At 42.2% G+C, this 25,756-nt stretch overlaps 1 protein-coding gene across 4 annotated transcripts in view; it reads left to right on the plus strand.

The window, feature by feature from the left end:
- Nucleotides 1–25,756, plus strand: part of RGS12 (regulator of G protein signaling 12) — a 169,584-nt gene that overhangs the window by 85,858 nt on the left and 57,970 nt on the right. For all 4 annotated transcript variants that reach the window (XM_019479123.2, XM_006262642.4, XM_059721535.1 and 1 more), the window contains 4 exons: nucleotides 10,035–10,204; nucleotides 12,774–12,866; nucleotides 15,591–15,734; nucleotides 22,085–22,264. In XM_019479123.2, coding sequence (XP_019334668.1) covers nucleotides 10,035–10,204; nucleotides 12,774–12,866; nucleotides 15,591–15,734; nucleotides 22,085–22,264 — 587 coding nt within the window. The remainder of the gene's footprint in view (nucleotides 1–10,034; nucleotides 10,205–12,773; nucleotides 12,867–15,590; nucleotides 15,735–22,084; nucleotides 22,265–25,756) is intronic.

Consider the following 25,756-nt stretch of genomic DNA (forward strand, 5'->3'; position numbering starts at 1 on the left):
GTGCACTCCTGCCAGAGAAGAGATTGATGTCATATATCTTGACTTCAGAAAAGCCTTCGATCTGGTTTCCCATGATCACCTTTTGGAGAAACTGGCCAATTGTCGCCTTGGGTCCTCCACGATCCACTGGCTGGAAAATTGGCTCCGGGGTCAGACCCAGAGGGTAGTAATTGATGGAAGTCACTCATCGTGGTGTCCTGTGACCAGTGGGGTCCCCCAAGGCTCTGTCCTTGGACCCATACTGTTCAACATCTTCATTAATGATGTGGACACTGGAGTCAGAAGCAGACTGGCCAAGTTTGCCGATGACACCAAACTTTGGGGCAAAGCATTCATACCAGAAGACAGGCGGGTGATCCAGGCTGACCTGGACAGGCTCAGCAAGTGGGTGGACGAGAATCTGATGGTGTTCAACGCCGATAAATGCAAGGTTCTCCACCTTGGGAAGAAAAACCCGCAGCATCCTTATAGGCTCGGCAGTGCTATGTTGGCTAGCACTATGCAAGAAAGAGACTTGGGGGTCATCATTGACCACAAGATGAACATGACCCTGCAGTGCAATGCTGCGGCTAGTAAAGCGACCAAAACGCTGGCTTGCATCCATAGATGCTTCTCAAGCGAATCCCGGGACGTCATTCTCCCCTTGTACTCGGCCTTAGTGAGGCCGCAGCTGGAGTACTGCGTCCAGTTTTGGGCTCCACAATTCAAAAAGGATGTGGAGAAGCTTGAGAGAGTCCAGAGAAGAGCCACGCACATGATCAGAGGTCAGGGAAGCAGACCCCACGATGACAGGCTGAGAGCCCTGGGGCTCTTTAGCCTGCAAAAGCGCAGGCTCAGGGGTGATCTGATGGCCACCTATAAGTTTATCAGGGGTGACCACCAGTATCTGGAGGAACGTTTGTTCACCAGAGCGCCCCAAGGGATGACGACTAGGTCAAACGGTCATAAACTACGACAAGACTGTTTCAGGCTGGACATAAGGAAGAAGTTCTTTACTGTCCGAGCCCCCAAGGTCTGAAACAGCCTGCCACCGGAGGTGGTTCAAGCGCCTACATTGAACACCTTCAAGAGCAAAATGGATCCTATGACCCCAGCTGACTTCCTGCCCTTTGGGCAGGGGGCTGGGGGCTGAACTCGATGATCTTCCGAGGTCCCTTCCAGCCCTAATGTCTATGAAATCTATGAAAATTTAAGACAAAGGTTCCTACCTCCTGTCCCCATGCTAAATGGGGGAAACAACCTTGTCTATATATTTGAATAGATTCCTTGAATTCGATGAGGTAAATTGCAGACGGGTAAGCGTATGGTTGAAGTAGCTAGAGGTAAAAACTGCTTTGGTCTTATCCCCACTAGAACTTTATATCTAGTTAACAATTAAGAACGTTTTTGTTTTGAGGCCTGTTTCATTTCCAGTGTCCAAAGGGATGGAAGCATGAAGGTAACAGCCTTTTGATGCTAACATCACGCCTGTTGAACTTTCATTTGTAAGGGGACTCTGGTTTCTCTTGTGTAGTGCTTTCAGTATTGTTACTAAAGTTAATTTTAAGTCTAGGTATAATTGAATTTTCACAGTTAATGCTGTAGAGTGCGGTGGAGTCGTGAAGTCTGAGGGCTGTGTAGGTTGCAGAGGTAAAGGAACAGCTTGTAACTTGCATAAGGTATTCTGCTGAGTTCTGTATTCTACTGTCTAATCAATCTTTTCAGTGAGCACTGGAGTTTTAACATCATATACTTTTCCCCCCATTGTTAATCACCACTTAAGGGGCCTAATTTCTGTAAGCAGCGCTAGTTATTCATTATTAGTCTGCATGTGGTATAATATTTAAATGCATAGAAAGTAAACTGGAAAGATAAGCAGAGAGAGTAAAACTGGTAAAAATGAACAGAAATAAACTCTTCACTCATTTCATTTAAAGCTGTATAAAGAGGAATTTTCAGATTTATATCTAAATGACATTTTTAGGCTTTCACTTTCATTGACAATGTTACCACACTGAACATTTTCCAGTTCTCTTTAATTTCAGCAATTAATTACTCAACCTACAAAATAAATTCTATAAAGTTTTTCTGAGCTTTTTCAGAAATTTGCTCTAGTGTAACTACATTAATAATATAATTATACCATGAATATTTCCCTTATCTAGATAAGCAATTTGAGATTTATTGACAGCAATTGTCAATATTTCTATTTGTAAACATAATGATGATGTATTTAAATCCATTCTCCCAGTTACAAGAGAAAGCATAAAAAGTTTTTAGGCATGTTTTTTTCAAGTTCTCGTGCCAGATTGGGTACCTATGATAGAGGTCTGATTTTCCAGAGGTACTGAGCATCTACTGCTTCTATTGAATTAATATTTTCTTTAATGCCTGAGGGACTTCATCAACATGGGGAAATGACATTAAGTACCTTTTCTCCTTAATTTTTATTAATATTTGAAAATAAGCCTTACAGGTTGTAATTGAAGAGGCAGGCTGTAATTAATCCCACTTTTGCCTGTCTTTTTTAATGCTTTAATTTATTCTCTCTGTACTTTTGATGAACGACCTTTCTTACAAGGGCTTCTTTAAATGTATTGAAACTAGAAAAGCTAAATTTGGAGCCCTACACAATTTTCAAATTCAGCTTTGAATCTAGTAAATAGTATTACCTTTTAAAGGTTTTTTTTTAGCCTTAGAGTTTTTTCTCAGTTTTTTGTTAAATGGATATTATGGGCCAAAATTGAGGGCAGTCAGAAGAGAGGAACTTTTACATACAATGTATATACAATATATTGTTATTCAGGAATAATTTGTACATAGATATATTTTCCCTTCAGCTTGATTGATGGCTCTGCCAGAGAAGAGTAGAGGTTTCCTTACTGTGCAGTAACTAAGAAATAACAGTATGATCTGATTTGCTTGATATCTGTTAGCCAGTTGCAATGCTGGAGATAAGAGTGCAACACACAAGGTTGTTATGAATCTATATGTACAAGTTCTCTGCTCTGGACTTTGCAGAAACTGTTTTTCTCCATACTTACCTTTAATTCTTGTTTTCTAAGGTGTTATATAGTAAATGCAGTGCAGGTAGCCCAGCTCTTTATTTTTATGGCTCTGTGCAAGCAGCCCAGCCACCTCCTGCTCATGCAGCGTGCGCACCCTGGCCCCCTGCTTCACGCATGCAGGTTGGGTACCCCAGGCTGCTCCTGCTGTGCTGCTGTGTCCCCGGGAGTGGGAGCAGGAAGCCAGGAGAGGGCAGGGAAGTCTGACGAACCTGACAGCTGCCGCAGAAGCAGTGGCAGGAGTGGAGAGTGATGGCTGGATGGGAGCCTGTAGGTCACATATTAACCCTTTGGGAGCTGCATGCCGGCTGCCAGTTGGACAGTCCTGATCTAGATGAAAGACATAATGGCTAAATGCCACCCTGTCTTCACTCTGATCTCACCAGTGCTAACCCAGTGGCATTTCAGGAGAGGGAAATTTTGCCAGGGACATTTTTAGGGGTTGTATAGCATTAAAAGGCTCAGTGGGTGTCTACTGGCAGGCCTCCTCTTTCTCAGAGATGGGGCGAATAACGGGACCATTGACGAGGGAATTGGGCAGTTCAGAATTTTGAATTTCTGGTTTGTCATCCCTCACAGAAATTAGTTTCATAAAGGAAGGGCAGTATTTATTTTCTGCTTTCAGAAACTAGAGTAATATGTTTTGTGAAGTTTTTCTTTTAAAGTACTTTGTGGTTGTTGCTGTTGCTTGTTGATATGTGATTTTTTTTTTTTCTGTTCTTATCACCAGGCCTGGTTTATCTTTTCATAAGGAATCTGTTTGGAAAGCTTAGCTTGTTTCCAACCGCTAGGTAATGTAGAACTGGATTAAAAAAAAATGCAACCAGACTGTGCTTTAAAAAAAAAAAAAAAAAGACGCTGTGAACTAATCTGCTAATAGGTGATCAATAGTTTCTTCTGATGGGCAAATGACTTATTTTTAGTTCTTATACAGTGAACACTTACTGTAGCTGGATTCCGCTGTACCATAAATAATTCAAGCTCCTTTAGCAACAGTGGCAAAAGGTCTTTTCTTTAAATTATTTATGTAGCATTTTATAATGCTTTGTGTTAAGTATACCATTGGTTTCCTCTGCTTGAAGCCATGAGGGAAAAAAATTGTTTTGCTCAAAAGTGTCTAAAAGGCTAACGGGAATTATTGGAGGAGAATACATTAGTTTTCCTTATACCCGGAGAAATTACAAAGGAACAATGCCCCGGACTGCGGAAATAATTTTTACTCGATATGCTCTGGGAGACTACAGCTGAATTTGGTATGGATTCAGAAGGATGGTTTTCAGTGAATGGTTTAAAGTATTTGATTAAATGGCACCACAGTGGCTTTTATCAGCTTTATCCAGGTAATGTCTTTAGTAATACCTTTTGAATATCTTCATCCTGGGAATGAACAATTCTAATAATTGCCATGACTGTGCTGAGCTGCTCACTAACAAACAAGTTTATTGCTTGAAATATTTATAGAAATGTAATGAAAGGATGAAGTAAAACATTTATCACTTTAAACATGTTCAAGTTTATCCTTTTATAAACTTTAAATTGAAACTTTCCAAGTCATGTTATTTTGAATGCTTTTCTGGGTTTTAATTGATTAGACTAATGCATTTCCTTAGGGAACAGTGAAAATAAAACACCCACCGAAATTGTAGTATGTTTCTTTGGAGGGCTTTAGGTTTGTGTAGATTTCTGTAAGTCTGTCAGTGCCATTTTTACACACAAAGATATAAAATGAACCATATTGCCTGTGCACAGTGTGACTGGATTTCTTTTTTAAAATTTTTATTGAACATTTCCCAGATTTTCTACAGGCATGTTATGATGTGTGCTATAGCTTATAAGCCAAACAAAATGGATATTTTATAAACAGAGTTTTGTTTCTCCAGCACCTGTGTATTGTGGTACATTGTATGTAGTTAGTAAGGTTAATCTAAGCTTCAATGTTTTCCGTCACATTCAGAATTTATATATAGAAAATAAAAGTGGCACTGTGAACAAGACTTGAAAAAAATATTTTTTGTCTTGTATATTGGGGAAAATATTGTTATGTCTCTGGATTGGAATTACAGAATAAGAGGAAAAAATTACTTTGCCTGGTAGAAGAAACAAAAGAACAAAACTGCTGTTATGCCTTGAAGAGATGGTAGTGACGTTCCTGGAATAAAATGACCGAAAGTGTAGCGATGAAGTGCAGCAGCAGAGTGTTAACTAATGTGCAAAGAAATGTAGCAGAGGAGGTAGTTGGGGAGTATGTGAAGAAAGTAGGAAGGTTCTGTAAGTGCAAAGAGGAACTGGAAACAGGCATGTAGGGATTTGTTTCATAGCAGAGTAGAATGCTATGGGGTGGGGGAGAGAGGTTTCAAAGTCTGAAGTTCCCCCTTCAGTATTTCCAGAAAATGTTCCAAAGGATTCCTCTTAACAAACTCTTAACTTTGTATTTCATCTGGAAGGGCCTAAAGAGAACCAGACTCTAACTAGACTATTGGGAAACCTGCGTGGTGTTGGGTATTTGGGTGAGGAATTCCAAGGATTCATCTGACTCGCTATTCGGGTGTTTAGTCAGATGTGACTAGCCAAGAGAATATGCGAATGGGTGCAAAGTTCTCAGGGACAGAAGCTAGGCATGACAAAAAGTAGTTCTGACATGCATGGAAGAAGTAGGAGGGAACTTACAGACTCTATGAACTAGACTTGGGTCATACACCAGGCAGGCAAATTTAAGACTTTCCTCTTCTTATGACCTTCATTTGCTATTTGACCCAATTCCATCAGGGGTCTGTGCAGAACAAGCATAAATTAAACACATTACCTATACTTTGAGATGACTTTCATCCCAGTCACTGAAATAGCTTGCTACACGTACAAAGATTTCTGGAAATGTTTCTATTTAGATATTGATTTTAACATAAACCCAGCTAGAAATCTGGGCAGATTTTGGCAAAACACTGATTAAGTTTATTTGGGAAGAACAAGGGAGCTTGCGGGTTAATTGATTTATTAGTAATAAAAATGATGGCTTTCTATTTCTGAAACCATCTGCATGTGTTAAAAATGTTCAGTGCCAAGGAAGACAATTTCGAGTTCTGTAAACTGTTAAACTTTGGGGAGTATTTAAGATAGTTCTTGCACCACAAGCAACTTTTTTGGATGATTTTTTGCTACTCTTTATTCTCTGCAGAAAACTAATTTTCTTAAAGCTTGATTACATGAGTAGATAGCCTAGAATATCTGTGTGCAGAATAGTTGTTTCATGAGGTGTAAAACAGAAATAAAAGGTCACACATGGTGTGTAATGAGGGTGTTTCCATGAAGTGCTGGCACAGAACAGTTCTAGTTTTAAGTTCACATTCTGACTTACTTCTCAATAGCTATTCTGTGGGGAGAAGTCTTACAATTCTCCTTGTTCCCTTGCCCAATGGCAGGTTTAACACCTAACTTAGTTCTGTCCTGTTTTTCCTGGTGCATCTCCTTGAAGGAAAATATGAATAGATTTTTGGGATAAGGAAGTTAACCCGACATTAACTGATGTATCTTTTTTTTTACTGTAATAGAGACAGAAAAACTGAACTATTTATGTATGTGGTTTTTTGTGGAGCCTTAAATATCTTCTTGAATGTTATGCAATGAATAGTCTAGTTTCATTTCCTTCCAAGGCAGATCTCTGTCCTTACTTTGATTTGCTTTAATAAATTCTCATTTTGCTAACATGAAAATTTCAGTGATTAATTATTATGTCTTAGTTGTATATTTGCTAAATTAGAATATATATAATTTTTCATAACAAATCTTAAGAACAGCATTCTTTTTTTTTAAAGAAATCTTGCAGGTGTTTCACTGTCATGACTACCTATTAAAGGTCTCTCTGACATGAATGCTTTGTAGGAGATGCAGCAGTATTTTGTGTTAGACCATGGAAATGCAAATCCATTTTAAATATATAACAGAATGGGAGACTTTCAGAGTTTCCATAAAGTAATCATTTTTAATGAATGTGCTCCCTGTTTATAGTTAGTTGTACCCTATTTTGATTTGACCCCTGTCTGTAGACCAGGCCATTTCTTACAGATCGTGAGTGCAGTTTTCACAATTAAGTTGTGTTTACTGTAAGCTGCATACTTACTTTTGGGTAAGAGTCCATCTGTATGAAGCATTATTAGTGATGTTTTCTTTGAAGATGTCTTCTTTCATCCTCTACTCTTGCACCCTTTTTACAGAGTCCAATGATAACCTTTTTCTTTTGTCTCTTTTTTTTCATACCACTCTCTCCCCAAACAGAACTCATAGTTTTCTTTTTTTACCTCATAAGAACATAAGACATTTTAGGAACAGGAAAAAGCCAACTGGCCCAGTAAAAATAATTTGCATTTACCATAGCACCTTCCATTTGAGGATCTCAAAGAACTTTTACAATTAAGTAAGCCTCAGATCACCCCTGTGAGGTAGGTAACTGTAAGTATTATTACAGTAATTGTATATATGGGTAAAACGGAGACATGGCGAAAATAGTTCATACAGCAAATACATATTAGAACTGAGATTGCAGTCCAGGAGTTTCAACACAGAGTGCTGTGTTGTCCTGTTTGACCAATAAAATGTCCTTAGTCTTCTTAACTCTGTCAGTTGTGTGGTTATTTTTACCATAACTATTGCACATGCTATCTTTACTGTTACATAGCTTAGGTTACCTCAGATTAATGATGAATATTTTGAAATTACTCCAATCCTGCCACTCTACACTGAATTGTCTTTGGAATCTTGTTCTGTTTTTTTTGGACAGAAATGATTCTGCCTTGAGCTGGGGGTTGACCTATGTGACCTCTTGATATCCCTTTCACTCCTGTTATTCTGCATATCTGTTAATCTTTCTTTTCCTCTCTGAAATACTTCTCAGTTGTTTACAATGCCAAAAATATCTGCCAAATTGTGACTTAGAAAAGTGCATCAAGTGCATCAGCCTGGTATTGAGAGTTATTGGATTCAGTTTTCTGCTATGTGAATACTTTGTGACTGAGTTTATTTTTGCGGTATGTATTTTCTTATTTTAAATGCTTTAGTTTTTGTTTATTCAGATGGAAAATGCTGGTAGCCATGGCTATTTTTCCAAAAAAGTAAGCTATTTTCTTTAGAAACAATTGTATGATGAAATCAAGCTATTACTTCTATAGATTTTTTCTGTTGCTGTATCCTGTTAAGAAAGCTTCAAAATCCTCTAAAAAGGAAAGATTGAACAGTAACAGCCTGAGAAGTACCTACCCTGGCTTGTTAGTCGCATGTGACAGGGAGGCCACTGGAGACCCAAGATTACTTGTAGCCTATTTGCTGTTCTCCAGGAAATGGAGTTAGGTGTCTGCTAGGGGTTCACCGATGAAGATTTTTTGGGGCCGAAACCAGTGGCAGATTATTAATGAGTCTTATCGGCCAATACTGATCCGATTGCGAATATGCAAGCCCAGCAGCTTGCAGAGCAACATCTGGCTGGTAAATCTGTTAGGAGGGAAGGAGCGTGGGGGAGCCAGATCAAGGTCCCCATGGTGAGGGAGGGAGTGGGACTGGGGCAGGGGCAGGCGCTGTCTAGCCAGGGCAGGATGCGGGATGGAGCCACAAGCGGTTCATCCTGGGGGACGCGAAGAGTGGGGTGGTGGTGGCTCCCATCACTATGTGCACCCCTAGGGGAGGGATGGGGGGTATGTGCCCCCGCCCCCGGATCTGTGCAGGGTGAAGGTGGGCTGACGCTGAACTCTGGGGCCAGGGGCAGTGCTGGACTCTTCCTGGCAGGGGGGATGGTCTGGGGCTGCACTTAGGGCAGATGGTGGTGGCGGTGCTGGGAGAGGGGATATGGGGCTGCAGCCACACCAAACTTCACCATAACCCCCCCCTCCCAGCACCTCCAGTGGTCTGTCCAAGTGCAGCTCCAGCCCAACCCCCCTGCCAGGAAGAGTCCAGCACTGCCCCTGGCCCCAGAGTTCAGCGTCAGCCCACCTTCACCCTGCACAGATCCGGGGGCGGGGGCACATACCCCCCATCCCTCCGCCAGGGGTGCACATAGTGCCCCTGGCCCCAGAGTTCAGCAGCAGCCCACCCTCGCCCCACACTTAGATAGGGGAAGCATGTGCCCCCCATGCATCCCCTGGTGCTGCGTGTCCCCCACATGAGCCACTTGTGGCTTCATCCTGTGCCCTGCTCCCCCCACAGCCCCGGCTGGGCAGCCTGTGCCTCAGCCCCTGCCCTCCTCCCTCCCTCATTGGAGGGGCTTCGATCTGCCCCCCTTGCCCACCCCTCCAAGACTTACCAGCTGAACGCTGCACTCCTAGCTGCATGTGTGCTGTGCCTGCACGCATGAACGTGGCATTTATTGGCAACATTATTGGCTATATTAACCAAAAAAGCCAATTGCTGATCATGTCAATTTTCCTTTTATTGGTGCTGATACAATATGGACCAGTGTATCAGTGCACCTCTAGTGTCTGCTGTTGTGAGGGTTCCCCATCCATTTTGAAACTTCTACTATGATGCCTCTGATGACTGTGGGGTCTGCTGCTTCTGTTTTTTCTTGGGAATTCTGGATCCGTGTTAAAAGTCTATTCTCCCTGTGAAATTCTGTGGAGGGAAGCTAGCCACATGATGATTTTGAAAGGATAGAGGGGTTTGTGGTGCATGTGTGCCCAAATTGCTGTTTTTGGGGGGCAGATAATGGGGACACTTTCCCCTTCTCCTTGCTCCTTTGCAGTCCTGGTAGTGGTTGCTGCCAGAGTACTTCCTTTTGCAGTTACAATAGTAGTGCAGTTCTCTTGGCAGTGGGAAGGAAGAGAGTTTGGGGGAGTTATTTTTTTCACTGATTTCAAAGAAGGGGGAAGGGCATCTTTATGAAATTTACACTATTGTGACCATATGTGGGTGTCATGTAAAGCCTAGTAAAAAATATATTACTAAGGAGAGGGGGGAGATGAGTAAGAAAATGTTGTTGATAAGCCTGTGTGTTGCTTTTTATTCCAACAGAGCTGAACAGTACTGATTTAAAGGACTGCATCAGTGAGAATAGCCTCAGTAGCAATGCTAGTCTTCCTAGTGTGCAGAGCTGTCGGCGACTTCGTGAAAGAAGAGTTGCAAGCTGGGCTGTTTCATTTGAACGTCTTCTTCAAGATCCACTTGGCATTAAATATTTTTCTGTAAGTAGGGAGGGACAGGGAGATGATTTCCAAAATATATGGCATCTTTTCAAAGGGTTTTTGCACTGCTCTCAGCACATCCTGATATTTTGGAATAAGAGATCGTTGTAATGAAAAATTAGCATTTAAATACGTATTTTAGCTGAAAGTAAACTGACCTTATAGCTGAACCTGCTTCCATAGTAACCCACTGATACTTATATCAGTGTGTAGCAATTAAGCTTTTACTGTTCTTTCTCTGTGTATTTTTAGTAAAGTTTCTGTATTTCTTATGGCAGTGGACAGTGATATGCAACGTAACATTTTTACGGAGTAAATATTGTTCTAAATAATTTCTAAGGAATTTGTTGAACGTTTAATAATTTGACTACTCAAAACTTTTAAGCAACTTGTGGAAGCTTCTTTCAAATGATCTGACAATGTATATCTAGCTATATTGAGGAAGTATGTTAGTTTGATACTTCTAATCCATTAGAGAATGAAGTAGTAACCAGCCTTGGTTAGAATTGAATGTCACAGTAGTAATGCTAAATATTTGCAAAGTATGAATTAAACCTCACAAGACACCTATGAATAAGTAATATTCCTATTTTGCAGAAGAGAGATTGAGGCTTGAGGGGCATTTTTACATGTGCTCTGGGAGCAGGGAGGGAAGGGTGCTTTAATTAGAGGGGCCCCAAGAGCTGGTCTAATTAAAGCACCTGGAGCGTCTCATGTATCAGCAGCCCCACACTTCAAAATGGCAGTGGGGGCGCTTTATGTAAAGCTCATTTAACAAGCTTTAAAGTGCCCCTGCCACCATTTTGAAGCACGGGGACACTGATACACGAGACACGGAGGCTGGCTGGAGCATGGTAATTACCACGTGTTGGAGTAGCCTCCTGGCTTGTGTATAGGCACCTGTAGATGTTAACTGACTAGTTCTCAGTCAAAGAGTCTCCTACAGTACACATACCCAAATCAACACAGTTGGTTAATGTGGTCAAAACTATTTTAAAAAGCTTAATGAATTATGAGTATTTTGTAAGAACCCAGGGGGAAAACTAGGACTTCCTTCATCATAAGAAGCATGATGGTATAAGGAATTCATTAAAGGAGGAGGAGGTTGAGTATTTGGTTCTTGCCATTACTTGTATTTTGCTCACCCTAGCAGCCTAAATAGGCTCATAATTTGTGAATTGAGAGTGAGACTTTTCTTCAGATCTAATTACAATTTGTCTGTCTTCTTGGAGAAATGTCACCTCTCTTTTTTTCTGCCGATGTGCGTGTCAAATGACCAAAAAGCATTAGTTTTTGGCAGCAAAATAAGTAGGTGACATACCCCCAGCCGCAGAAAACCTCATTTTAGAACTGTATTTCCCAGGATGCCCTTCACTAATTTCTCACTTGCTTGAGTATATATGCTGGTACTCATCCCCTGCCTTGGCAGGACATGGGACTCATGTCCTGTTCTCCCGCCCATCTTTCTGCTTCTGCATTTGTTACAGTTTGGTCCAACATGCTTTTGTAAAGATTCCTTTCAGAATAGGTGTAAGTCAGGATAATTCCAGTGAATACAGTGTAAAACCTACATGAAAGAAGAATCAATATTTTGGAACCAGATTTTTAATTGTATGAAGTTTCGGAGAATAAAGCCTGAATAGATATTGTTGAAAATTGTGGGTGTTGCTTGCTTGCCCAGTTAAAAAAAAAAAAAAAAAAAAAATATTTCCAGTTGGATTCCTTCATCTCTTTTAATGGATTAAGTGTTTGCAAGAAGGATGTGCAGAGAGAGAATCCAAATGCACTGCTCTCTGGAGCAGGAACAAGTTTTTGTTTGTACGTTGTCCAGCACAGTGGAGTCCCAGTTTTTACTAGGACCTTTGGGTGTCCTAGTGAAAATAAAGTAATAAGAATATATTAATTATAAATAATACTGACAGATTTACCTTTTTACTAAAAGAAGCATCTTTTCAAGAGAGCAAGTGTGACCAGATAAATGAGCAAAATTGAAGGTTATTTCATAATTTCTGTGATGCAGAAAGACTTAATGACTAGAGAATTGATTTGGGGCACTGTTCTGTAAACAGCCACTCACATGAATAATCATAGAAGTGAGGACCAATTATTTAAGCACAGAATTGCACTCTAGGGGCTAATGGTTAGCGTTTTGCAATGTATTCTAATAGAACTGCAGTTAAAAATAAGCAACTTTCCTACAGTGGAACAAATTTGGTATAATTATAATTTACTTGCATCCTTATCTAAAATGTGTTAATTAATATGTGAACCAGTCTAAATGCATGCAGAGCTTTAAATATATTCTTTGTTCTTTGAAATATATTGCTTGTAACTTGATTCATTTTTCCAAGTTGAACGTATTTTGAAAAAAAAGGGGAAAATTTATCATAAGTTTGGTTTTGCTTAAAATTAAACCTGACTGAAACTAACAGAAATAATTCACTGGATTTGAACATTACATACACTTCAAACTTTTTTCCTTTTCATCTAATTATAAGCATTTAAAATTTTTAAACAAATTGTTTTTTTCTTTATGGTTTATTTCTTGTTTGTTTATTTTTCCCCATAGGAATTTTTACGGAAGGAGTTTAGTGAAGAAAACATTTTATTCTGGCAAGCCTGTGAATATTTTAACCATGTTCCTGCACATGACAAAAAAGAGGTAAAAGAATTTTATATTTTCACATATTAAGTTTGCTTGCTGAAAGCTTATACTCCTACAAGTCAGCTGAGGTCACTTAGTCCTTGCACTGTGGTTCCATCAGAATTATGTTGGTACTGTCATTTTGGTTTAGGGGGTCTCTCTTAGGATCTCAGTCCTTTGAGAATCTCTCTCTAAATCCCATTCATAGATAAATTCATAGATGTTAGGGTCAGAAGGGACCTCAGTAGGTCATTGAGTCTGACCCCCTGTCCCGGGCAGGAAAGAGTGCTGGGGTCAGATGACCCTAGCTAGGTGCTTGTTGAGTCTCCTCTTGGAAGACCCCCAAGGTAGGGGAGAGCACCACCTCCCTTGGAAGCCCATTCCAGATTTTGGCAACCCTTACTGTGAAGCAGTTTTCTAACATCCAACCTAAATCTGCTCTCCATCAATTTATGGCCATTGTTCCTAGTTACTCCAGGGGGTGCCCTAGTAAATAGAGCATCTCCTATTCCCTGCTGCCCTCCCCTGATGAATTTATAGGCAGCCACAAGATCACCTCTCAGCCTTCTCCTGCAAGGCTGAAGAGATCTAGGTCCCTCAGTCCCTCCTCGTAGGGCCTTGCCTGCAGGTCTCTGACCATACGAATGGCCTCCGCTGAACTCTCTCAATATTCTCTGCATCCCTCTTGAAGTGCAGCGCCCAAAACTGAACACAGTGCTCCAGCTGTGGCCTGACCAGTGCCATATAGAGTGGAAGCATCACCTCCCTGGACCTGTTCGTCATGCATCTGCTAATGCATGATGAAGTGCAGTTAGCCTTGTTGATCACTTTGTCACATTGACGACTCGCGTTCATCTTGGAGTCGACTATGACTTCAAGATCCCTTTCTGCTGCTGTGCTGCTGAGAAGGTCATCCCCCAGCCTGTAAGTGTGTTAGTGGTTCTTTTTGCCCAGGTGCAGCACTTTGCACTTGTCTTTGTTGAACTTCATCCTATTTCATTCTGCCCATTTTCCCAACCTGTCCAGATCCGCCTGGATCCTTTCCCTAACTTCTGGTGTTTAACTTTGCCCCATAATTTGGTATCATCTGCAAACTTGGACAGGGTGCTCTCTACGCCCTTGTCCAAATCACCGATGAAGACATTGAATAGCACCGGTACAAGAACCGAGTCTTGTGGGACTCCACTGCCCACATCTTTCCAGGTCAATATCGACCTATCCAGCACCACTCTCTGGGTGAGACCCCTTAGCCACTTTGCCACCACCTGACTATGTAATCATTTACATCACAGCCTGTCAGTTTATTTATGAGAACAGAATGTGGTACCGTATTAAAGTCTAGGTAGATGACATCTACCTCAACACCTGCGTCTAACCATTATCATAAGGTTTAGCATATATTTCTGCTGAAGACTGCAGTGCAATGTAGAAGTATAAGATAAGCTGGCTGTTGCTGGAGGAAGACTGGCCATGGCAGCATGGAGTTCTCTGCAGGTTAATTCATGCTGCTGATCAGGAGGGCAAATTAGCTTCCATTGAGCTTCCAGGGCTCAAGGCAAGTTTGAAGTTTCTGCCCAGCAATTCATTCTGCAGGGTATACATAGCCTCGGTATATGGTGTGATGTACAACTCATCTATCCTTGCAGGCCGGGCTGGGGAGTGTGGTTGGTCCATAGACTTGATCTGAAGCATGGGATTATGTTATCTGGTCTGTGGGGCTGGAAGTTTGGTAGTGGCAGCATTGATTACTGCAGCTTTGGGAGCCACCGCAGCTATCAGTCTTTCTACTGCCAAAAAGCAGCTCAGCAAGCCAGATGACATGGCTCTGTGCTCCAGATTCAGCTGCGGTACTTCCCACAGGGCCAGAAATTTGGCAGCAGAGCAAGTGGTGAAAATTAATATAATTAACCCCTAATCTTGGGGCTATATTCTTTGACACCCTTGAGGGTCAGGCTTTTTCTTCAGCCTAGTCCATGTTTTACCATTTCTCAGGTTACTCAGCTTTTTATTTGTTCTTTCTTTTTTCTCCCTGTGTCTTCAGTTTATGTATATTCTGACACTCTTTCATTACAATAAATCTAGCTTGTTTCAATTTGTGTCATTACATCCACAACTCTTATGTCTGGAAACTAAATAAATTAAAAAAGAAAAAGCATAAGAATGTTTTTAGCTACAAATATTCAAGTATATGTTTTAAGTTTGCTGCCTTCTTGAATTTTAAAATGCTAAGAACTTCAGTAGTGCTTTTTTTTTTTTTTAAAACACCTCAAACCACAGGCTTCTGTTCTTTGTGAAGCAGCATTTGACAGGCTTGACATTTATTATCTTTGCAGCTTGAATATCTTTACACTCTCATGATGGGAACATCTCATAGCTTAGGAACAGTTATGACACATATTTGTAATGTTAAATAAAATAAAAATGTTGACCACAGAAATATTAACAAAAAGTTATGTTTATCAAAATTGCAATTAACGGTAGCTTCTAGAGTTGTAAATCTCAATAAACAACAACAAGGAAAAATCCAGAGCAACAGAATTGGGGGGGGGGAAATAATACATACTTAAGGTATAAAAATAAAGTTCCTTTTTTTTATCTCGAGAGACCAAATTACATTCTCCTGTTTTATTAAGAAACTCATATTGGGTTATATTTTTCTTTTGTGGGCTGAAGCATAAAAAATATTCTACATTTAACGTATTTGCAAATAAATGATGCTTATACCACATGTGTGTTTTGTAGCTTTCTTACAGAGCTCGAGAGATCTTCAATAAATTTTTGTGCAGCAAAGCTACAACTCCAGTTAATATTGATAGCCAAGCACAATTGGCAGATGATATTCTCAATTCCCCACATCCAGATATGTTCAAGGAACAGCAGCTTCAGGTTAGTTACTGAAAATGTTATTAATATTTTTGTAAATGAATGTAATTTACATTTTCCTTTTGGGTGTGATATAGTTATTTACAAATATATAAAGATACAAACTTTCCACACGCTACCAATTTTGTTGCATGTAGAAAGGAACTGGACGATTCTGTACAATTTTACGCACTTGGTCAGCAGTGTAAATATAGGTTATATAATCTCATAACTGCCATATAAAATTGTGTACAAGATTTTACAGAAAGGTGCGTGTGTGAAATAACTAATCATATTATTTCAACAAATGGTCTTAAAAGAAAAGCACTTTTATATGGAATGTTACTTTGGCAATAAGGATTATTAACTAAATATTACAGATGTTACTTGGATACATTCTATTTTCAGTCTGAGTGGTTTATCAAATGTGTTTGTTTTTAGGGATTGGAAGATCTTCACTCATACTAATGGTTTCCTTAGAAGGCAGCCTTGAAGTGTCCTAGTTGAGTCTATGTTATTATATTTTAGTAGCAAAGGTACAAACATTTCAGGGCATTTTTTGAGCCAAGACAACGTAGACTATTTCAACATAATAAATTAAGAAAATATAATTAGTCTACCGTCTTCATCTGGAGTTACATAGTTATTATCTCAGCATTTAGATCTTTTTTCCAAAAAGATTTGCAGTAATAAATATTAGAATCCCATTCCTGGATCACTGGTAGAAATGAGCTTCTTTTCAAGTACAGTATATGTAGTAAGAGCTGTTCTGCAGAAAACAGAAGCAGTCCTACAAGGAGACTAGAGGTCTACTTAAATTGTGTGTATGTTTAAGCATATGTGTGCAAATTGCAATATGTGTCTGAATGAATCGGTGTGCACTTGCACGTGTACATGCGTGCACATGCACGCACACACACTAACATCGCTAGCTTTGACCTTACAAACAGAATATACTATAATTCAACCAAAGCTTTTACATTTCCTTTTTTTTTTAATATTCCTCTGAATATATTTGGTAGGCCTTGGGAGTGCTATATCTCAACCTTCCATTTGTAACACTTCATTCTAGAATAATGAGGAACTTAATCTCTACTGTCTTCCTCATTTTCTAGAGGATTATGATTTTTTTAACAACTACAGCTTCCAGTGACTATGGTTAAACTTGCCAGGCTGTTTTTCTTCCCCAGCCTGAAAGCTGTATTAAATGTAATATGTTAGTATTAGCTCTAATACATTACTTTCTCAAAATACTCTATCAGAACCAGAATTTGATTTACCTTAAAATTGTAATTTGAGCAGGAATATTTCCTATATACCATATTTACTCACATATAAGAAGACCCTGATTCTAAGACAACCCCCAATAATTAGATTCTATATATGGAAAATTTATAAATTCGCTATCATTTTCCAGGTATAGAATCTAATTATTGGAGGTTGCCTTGAATTTGTTCTCCTTCCAGTGCTACATGTGACAGAGCACCTTTGGTGCCTGTCACTTTAAGGGCTTTGAGTGACAGCAGGACAACCGGCAGGTGCAGGCCAGCCCTGATGAGGTGGTCACATGACCCAGTAAGAGCCATGTGACTGGAGGGGAGGGCTGAGCAGATTCCATTTTAGCTCGGGCTCTCAGGGTTGAGCCAACAGTCTGCTGCTGGCAGAACAAGATCTGACTGAGCGGTTGCTCAGGAACACCTTGGAGGTAAGGGCAGGGGCTGTGGGGATGGTAGGAGGCTCCTGGTCCTGGGTGTGGCAGAATGTTATCTCTGTCTCTCCCAAAACTCTGCTATTAGTCTTATTACCTATCTAAAAATTTAGGTACAATGTTCACTGCAGAGGACAGATACCCTTGGCCCCATCTGCTTCAGGTAACCCTGAGCTGTAACCTGAGCTGGATACATTCCTGAGGGAGTGGGAAACCTGTTCCTTCTGCCTATGTGACTGGCCTCACATATCTGGGGGTAGGGTGGGGCTTAAACTGCCTATTGTTCTAAGCAATGTCATCATGACTGGGAGGAGGCTAGAGACCCTACCAGTCTACCCAGTAACCAGTGATGCATTTCAAATTGGTTTGCTGGCAGCCAACACCTGCTGGCCTTTATTGGATCAGATAACTGAGGTCATAAGGTCTATATAAGTTAGACTGCCCAGGAGGAGGGTCAGCAGCCATGATGAGGACTCTCAAAAAAGCTGGACCATCTGAAACTTGCTTTCTCTTTTGAAACTCATGGTCAATGAACTGCCTGCCTCCAGAGGGGATCTCCAGCTGCCTCTGGATGATACTTGTGAGTAAGCTACTTGAGATCTAACTAGATATATAGTTTGCAGTAACTCAGGTGTGTGATCAAAGGCTACCATGCCACTGTTTGCTCTAAGGTATTTCTCTGATATTGCCCTATCTTGTACCCTACTCTAAAGCTACTCCTTGTAATCAATAAAGTTCTCCTCTGTACCTAGCATGGGAGACTTATTGGGAGAGGGTCTAGATTATGCTTTGGGGTCCCCTGGGTCTGGCTGACTAAGGGAGACCACCATTTGTGCTTCAGACCAAGGGAAGCACCCCAAGTTCTTGCAGTGGGCTGAGTAATCTCAAGAAGTAATAGGCCTCTGTTTTCCAGGGGGCATAACAAGGCAAAAATCTGTCCAGACCCTGGGGGGTGGTGGTGGTGGTACCCCCAGGCTTGTGGGTGTGCTCCAGAAAGGAGGTCAGCTGGACATGAGGCACCCCCAGGGAGGCACTTGGAGCCTGGAAGGTAGTCAGGTGCAGTCAGGTAGGTGGTTCAGTGCAGAAGCACCCCCTACTGGCCTGCCACACTGAGTATAACTTGAAATTGCACCCTGCTGGGGAAGGATGGCCTGGTGGGGCTACCTGTGGTGGGGTAGCTGCCCAGAAATGCTAGGCCAGTTGCTTCCCCAGTGAAAGATGGGTAGGGGCTCCTTATAACCCCAGCCCCAACTCCTCAGTGGGTAAATAAGAGTGAGAACAGGCAGTGGGGGGTCAGGCACGCCTACAGAGGCACCTGAGCCCCCTGAGGGGGAATGTAGGACCACGGAAGCCCCAGAGAGGGGCAGAGAGCGGCCCATTGAGGGGGCTGAGAGCATTAGGAACAGCTAAGTGCTCAGAGAGGGGCTAGGGGCCAGAGTCAGTCTAGTGTTAGGCAAAAGGACCATTACTCATAGAGTAGGCTGCATGAAGCACCCAAAGGGTTGTGGGGAGATTGCCCAGAGTGTATGTAGGCAAGCCTGATGCTCCAAGGAGGTCACTCAGTGGAACAGGGTGCGTTGAGAGAGGCCCAGTGAAGGGCGGCATTGAAAGAGGCCTGGTGAGAGGGGGCAGAGTGACTGAGGCCCTGTGAAAGGGGGCAGAGTTCATGAGTTGAGTGCGAGAGGTCCAGCAAGGGGCAGACTTTGGCCCAGCTTCTAGCTGCAGCAAGAACAATTTTGGATGCCATCTGCGAGACATGGGACACGATAAGGGGAGGTTGGAGCCGTGTGTAGACCCCATGGAATTGGGGGATTAAATGGGCAGTCTCCTGCTTATTACATCATACATATTCAAACGAGTCATGGCAGGCGAGACAGCAGACTGCCCTAGACAGAGAGGTGGGCCACAGCAGTGACTGCTCATGTGATCTTCCCCCTGTCACACTACAGCAGGGAAAATTATTTTGGGGGGCCAGGTAGCCCCCTTGTCCTCTGCCCCCCAACTTCTTTCCCCTGTAGCCCCTTCCCCTCTTCCTTCATGTCAGACCTTGCTTTCCCTGAGCACACAGAAATGAGAAGCAAATTTAAATGTATTGACCTAGAAATAAACATACCTATACTAACTTGCATATAGGGTAGTGATTACCCATAGACTTAGTTCACTCAGAATAGATGCAGTTTATCTCTTTGGAAACTGCTAGAAGTTTTAACACAGAAGTGCTGCATAAATACACTTTTAAGCTGCTCTTCTGTACCTATTTGTTTATAGTACAAACTGTGTGTGACATTAGTCCAAAGACAAAAGTCTCATGATTTACCATATAATTAATTGGGCTGGACACCAGCAGAGACAACAATATTTCAAGCCATGGTAACCATATAACACAGCACTACTCAATATGTGAGTGTGCTCCTGATAACACAGCCACCCCCCCCCCCCCCCCACAAGGATTAATGTGCTAAATGTCCCCCCACTCATGACTGGAAACAGATGTTCTTATCATGAGTCCTGGGATCCTCTATATGCAGATGAGGTGCTGTGCAACCTGGTCCAGCTGCATCTCATGGAGGGTGAGGGCCACACTAATTATCGGGGATCCAGGTTTTCCGCTTCCCATGGAAAAACAGAGAAAACCACGGATTTCCCTGTTTTATCAGAGAGAAAACTAATTTTACCTTTTAGCAGAGACCCCTGTAGATTTCCCCCTTTTGCAAAGAGCTCTGCAGGCTAGAAGAGTTTCAGCTTGCAAGAGCTGTTTGCAAAAAGGGCATGAAACCCTCAGCCCTGCCCGGAGGGAGATGGGGGAAGTGCGGGGCCTGAGGCTCTGTCAGCCACAGCTCAGCTTGGCTTGGCTCAAGCTGACTCTTTGTTCCTGGAGCCTATGTGGTAAGTGGGTCTTGCAGGGGGCTGGGGCCGCCCTCTGGCAGGGCTGGGGGGTTGTGGGTCATGGCTGGGGGTACCAGCAGGTTTGGAGGAGGGGGTGGGATCTGACCTCACCCCTGTCCAAGCCTGCAACAGGGAGCAACAATGGGGGAGCTGGCTTATTCTCTTTCTGCTGCAGCAGCTGCTGCCTTCTGTTGGGGGCAGGGAGCTATAGACCTGGGTCCCTGGCCCCATAGCCCTGGCAGCTGGTGGCCTCCGCCGGCACAGCTGGGGGGCAGGGGCTGTGAGTGGGGGGCAAGGGGCACAAGCTGGGTGGGGTAGCTGTTGTGGAGAAAGGGGCACCAGCAGCATGGGGGGGCTTTTGGGTGGAAGGAGGGGCACCAGCAGGGTGGGGGGGCTTGGGGAGGGGAAGGAGGGGCACCAGCAGGTCAGGGAGGGGGCTGTGTGGGGGCCTTTAATTTTAATAATGGATTTTGGAGTTTTTATCAGAGAACTTGTGATTTTTTTTTTTTTATCGGGGAAAATTAGGATCCGTGCTAATCATATGCATGGGGCTGAGAGAGGGGGTGAGAGAGGGATTCTAGGTAAAATGTCTGTGGCCCTGTTTGATATTTGCCAGGGCATTTAAGGCTGTTTAAAAAACAGGACACATTGGAAATGGGAAAGAAAGACACATCCCTGCTGTAGGAGTGAACAGGAAGTAAAAATGTATTTAGTGTAGTGGCTCACTATGACTTGAAAAAAGAGTCAACAATGGGGGGGAACTAAGCACAATGGGCAGTACTCTATGTCTTATTCAGATGGGTTACACTATCCTGTCATTGTGGTAGGTTCCTATCAGCATATTTGGCCAATGTGTGCTTTGTTTTATAGTCTGCCAGCTACATTTAATCAACTTGATAGTTGGTTTCCATTACTGAGCACGTGCTGCTTTTGTCAACAATATAATTATAGACAGTGTATTTGGTGAGATTTCCTTGTTTCTGAATGTACTGCGAGGGGTGTTTTTCCCCATGTTGTTTGCGGGGAAAAACATTGTCTTATAGTCGAGTAAATATGGTATATATTTTATTTAATTCCATATGGCATATAAGTTCACTCTTGCAAGGAAAGACTGCTTGGTATAGCAGGGAGGACTTTTTGTTGTGCTTGTGGTTAAAACTTTTCCCCAGCTGCAAATTCCATATTTTTATTTATTGTCTGACAGCCTAACAATAACAGCACATCTGTGACACTATGAAGTTCAGACTGATTCCCTGTTATCACAGCAGTTACCAAAAATACTTGTCCATAGTTTGCAACATTTAGGCAGGATGTAGAAGCATTATTCTTCTATGAGTTCAACAACAATTAATTTATAAGGCTTACCCTACATTTTTTATATTGAGTATACTCTTCAAGCATATCTTTATAACTGCTTGTGCTCTACCTTTCAGTAATTTCACCAACTGTACCCGAGGTCAGCAAATGATTGCATTTACGTTATGGTTAGGAATAAGTCTCTTACTCCCACTGCCTCAACTGTTTTATTCTGTTCCCTTCCAACTTTTAAGAAATGTTCCTTTTTTTTTCTTTTTATAAGGTGATTTTATTCTGATTTTACTTGGCACTTGTATAATAATAAAACCTTATTCTTAAAGAAAAGTGCCAAGCCATGTTTACTCCAAAATTCCATTGACTTCAATGCCACCCCTGTCAGTCGTCAGGTTAGTGTTATGAGTGATGCTTGCAAATTTTAGGATTTAATATTGTATAGCCATTAACCACTGCATTGTAATTTTAGATTTTTAACCTGATGAAGTTTGACAGCTATACTCGCTTTCTGAAATCCCCACTCTATCAAGAATGCATTCTGGCTGAAGTAGAAGGTCGCCCTCTTCCTGATCCACAGCGTGTTCCCAGCAGCCCTACTTCTAAACATAGTTTCAGCTCAGAGCGGTCCAATATCTCCACACCAAAAAAGGTTGCCTTTTGATTAAATTCTGGGTATTCTGAAAACTAACTTCTTTGTTATGGCTGAACATTTTTCAGTGTATAGAATCCAATAAAAATGCTTACACTTACTAATGCTGACAAAATAATCTAACTGCAGAATTGTAATTTACCTCAGAACACTGTTTTTATTTTTAATCCATACATTCTTCATCAGATTTATAACATAAGCTAGTAAGAGAAAATGAGAACCAGGTTCTCAGCTAATGCGTAATATATTTTCATTCCATGAATATTAGGAAATTAAGATATAAACCTTTCACACCTCTAAGTAATCAATTAATTCAGTTACAGTTAATAATACAAGTTAGCATTATCTAAAAGGGGTGCTCAGAGGATGTAGGTGAATCAGTCATTGCCCTTGTAGACAAATGTCTACATCTCAAAAAATACCACCACCAGTGGCTCAAAATATCATTCTGGTACATCTACTAGAAAGGTCAGTTATTGTATAAGGATAGAAAATAAATTATTTTCTTATTCTTGGAATCTATTCTTGTAATACGGTGGTGTCAGACTTCTTCCAGGATAATTATTTAAGAAGAAAATAGGATATGTGAGTAACATCCTCTACTTTTAAAAACTAAAATCATTATATTACAATTGTTGCAAAAGGTAGGAAGTAGGGACTGTTGTGCAGCTGCTGCCCCTCCTCTGCTGCAGATGATTGGAAACCCTATCATTGGCCTTGTGGTGAAATGGGGGAGGAGGGAAAGAAAAGGAGAAAATCATTTTGGCAAATTTTTCTTGCTTACCTGTGGAAACTGTAGAGAAAACAGGGCAGGATGGACTGACTCCATCTGAGCCTAAGGGAACACATGGCAAAGAGCTGCTTTTTTTCTTTCCCATGACCCTGAAGAGCTGAAGCAGAAGAAAATCTGGGAAATAAATTTTAGCTGCCTGATTCTTGTTCCCTGCACAAGTTAGTGTAGTCTAAGGGTTGGTTAAACTTGTGCTAGCTGACAGTGGTCTCCTTGTGCTTCCCGTGCTTGTCATTCCTTCTGTTTCAATGTGTAGAAGTGACACCAGGTACACCAGCTCTGTTGCCTGCTTCAAATTCATTTACACTAGCAGACTCCTCAGATTGAGCTCTTTTGCTGCTGGTGTCCAGTGCTATTTTTTGATTTCTGTTGACTATAGCCTGCAAAATGAAGAGGCTGAACATTGTTGTCACACAGCAAGATTTGAGCCCCTCATAGAAAGTGGTATTTTTGCAACATTTTTCCATGGAAAGAGAGAGGGCTTGAATAAACCTGACATCATCCACAAGAAATAATAATTCACATATTTTACCGTTATGAAATAAGGAAAAAAAATTCTATACTCAAAGCAAGTATAACTGGTAGGCTGTATGTCATCTGTGGAAATAGATTCATAGATGTTAGGGTCGGAAGGGACCTCAACAGATCATCGAATCCGACCCCCTGCATAGGCAGGAAATAGTGCTGGTTTAGACGACCCCAGCTAGATGCCTATCTAACCTCCTCTTGAAGACCCCTAGGGTAGGGGAGAGCACCACCTCCCTTGGGAGCCCATTCCAGACCTTGGCTACTCTAACTGTGAAGAAGTTCCTCCTAATGTCTAGTCTAAATCTGCTCTCTGCTAGCTTGTGGCCATTATTTCTTGTAACCCCCGGGGGCGCCTTGGTGAGTAAAACCTCACCAATTCCCTTCTGTGCACCGGTGATGAACTTATAGGCAGCCACAAGGTCGCCTCTCAACCTTCTCTTGCGGAGGCTGAAGAGGTCCAGGTGCCCTAGTCTCTCCTCATAGGGCTTGGCCTGCAAGCCCTTAACCATACGAGTGGCCCTTCTCTGGACCCTCTCCAGGTTATCCACATCCCTCCTGAAGTGTGGTGCCCAAAATTGCACACAGTATTCCAACTGCGGTCTGACCAGCGCCCAAAGAGGGGAAGTATCACCTTGGATCTGTTCGCCATGCATCTGCTGATCCACGATAAAGTGCCATTAGCTTTCCTGATGACTTCATCACACTGACGACTCATGTTCATTTTGGAGTCCACTAGGACTCCAAGATCCCTTTCCGCTTCCGTGCCACCAAGCAGGTCATTTCCTAGGCAGTAGGTATGTTGGACATTTTTCCTCCCTAGGTGCAGCACTTTGCATTTCTCCTTGTTGAATTGCATTCTGTTGTTTTGTGCCCATATGTCCAACCTGTCCAGGTCTGCTTGTAGTTGTTCCCTGCCCTCCAGTGTGTCCACTTCTCCCTACAGTTTTGTCATCCTCAAACTTGGACAGAGTACACTTCACTCCCTTGTCCAAGTCGCTGATGAAGACATTCAAAAGTATTGGTCCGAGGACCGAGCCCTGCGGGACCCCACTGCACACACCTTTCCAGGTTGATACTGACCCATCTACTGTGACTCTCTGGGTACGACCCTCTAGCCAATTTGCCACCCATCGGACTGTGAAGTCATCCAAGTCACAGCCTCTTAACTTGTTCACCAGTATGGGGTGGGATACCGTATCGAAGGCCTTCCTGAAGTCTAAGTAAACGACATCAACCCGTACTCCTGCGTCCAGGTGTTTTGTAACCTGGTCATAAAAAGAGACTAGATTAGTCAGGCATGATCTACCTGCTACAAACCCGTGCTGGTTTCCCCTCAGCATAATTTTTCCTGCCGGGCTCTCGCAAATGTGAGCCTTGATAATTTTTTCAAAGACTTTGCCAAGGATGGAGGTGAGACTGACTGGCCTATAGTTGCCTGGGTCCTCCTTCCTCCCCTTCTTGAAAATGGGGACCACATTGGCCCTTTTCCAGTCCTCTGGGACCTGGCCCGTGCGCCATGAGTGGTCAAACATTCCCGCCAGTGGCTATGCAATGATGTTGGCCGGTGCCTTCGGTACCCTCGGATGGAGCTCATCCGGGCCTGCCGACTTAAACGCATCCAGTTCTTCCAAGTGCCTCTGCACCATCTCAGGATCTACGCGTGGTAGTCTGGCGCCTTGCTGCTGCCTCTCTACAATCCCAGTGAAAGCCTTGTCTTGCCCCTCGCTTAGAAACACTGAGGCAAAGAACTCATTGAGGAGTTCAGCCTTGTCCCCCCTGTCGGTCACCAATTGCTTATGCCCGTTTAGTAGAGGGTCTATTCCACCCTGGGCCTTCCTTTTACTTCCTACTTTTTAAACTTCCTGGTCTGTTTGAGCCTCACTCCTTCAAGTTATTTGAAAGTTTTTTTTTTTATTATGGCAGCCAAGGTTCTTTGGGTGAATCTGACATCTTTTATTAAACCAAATTAAATAGTTGGAAAAAAATTCCTTAGCAAGCTTTGAGGTTTAAAAACCCTTTGTCAGGCTGAGGAAGTCTCTGCAGTTGGTGTGTTCTGTTCCTGGATGGAATGAAAAGTAAAGAGGCCAGAGGCTGGGCTGCATGCAAGACAGGCAGTCAGTGAAAATGTAAATTGAGAAGTCAGTGGGTGAGACATGGGTGGGGGGATGAATGAA

The sequence above is a fragment of the Alligator mississippiensis genome, chromosome 2, assembly GCF_030867095.1.
Source record: "Alligator mississippiensis isolate rAllMis1 chromosome 2, rAllMis1, whole genome shotgun sequence".
Lineage (NCBI taxonomy): Eukaryota > Metazoa > Chordata > Crocodylia > Alligatoridae > Alligator > Alligator mississippiensis.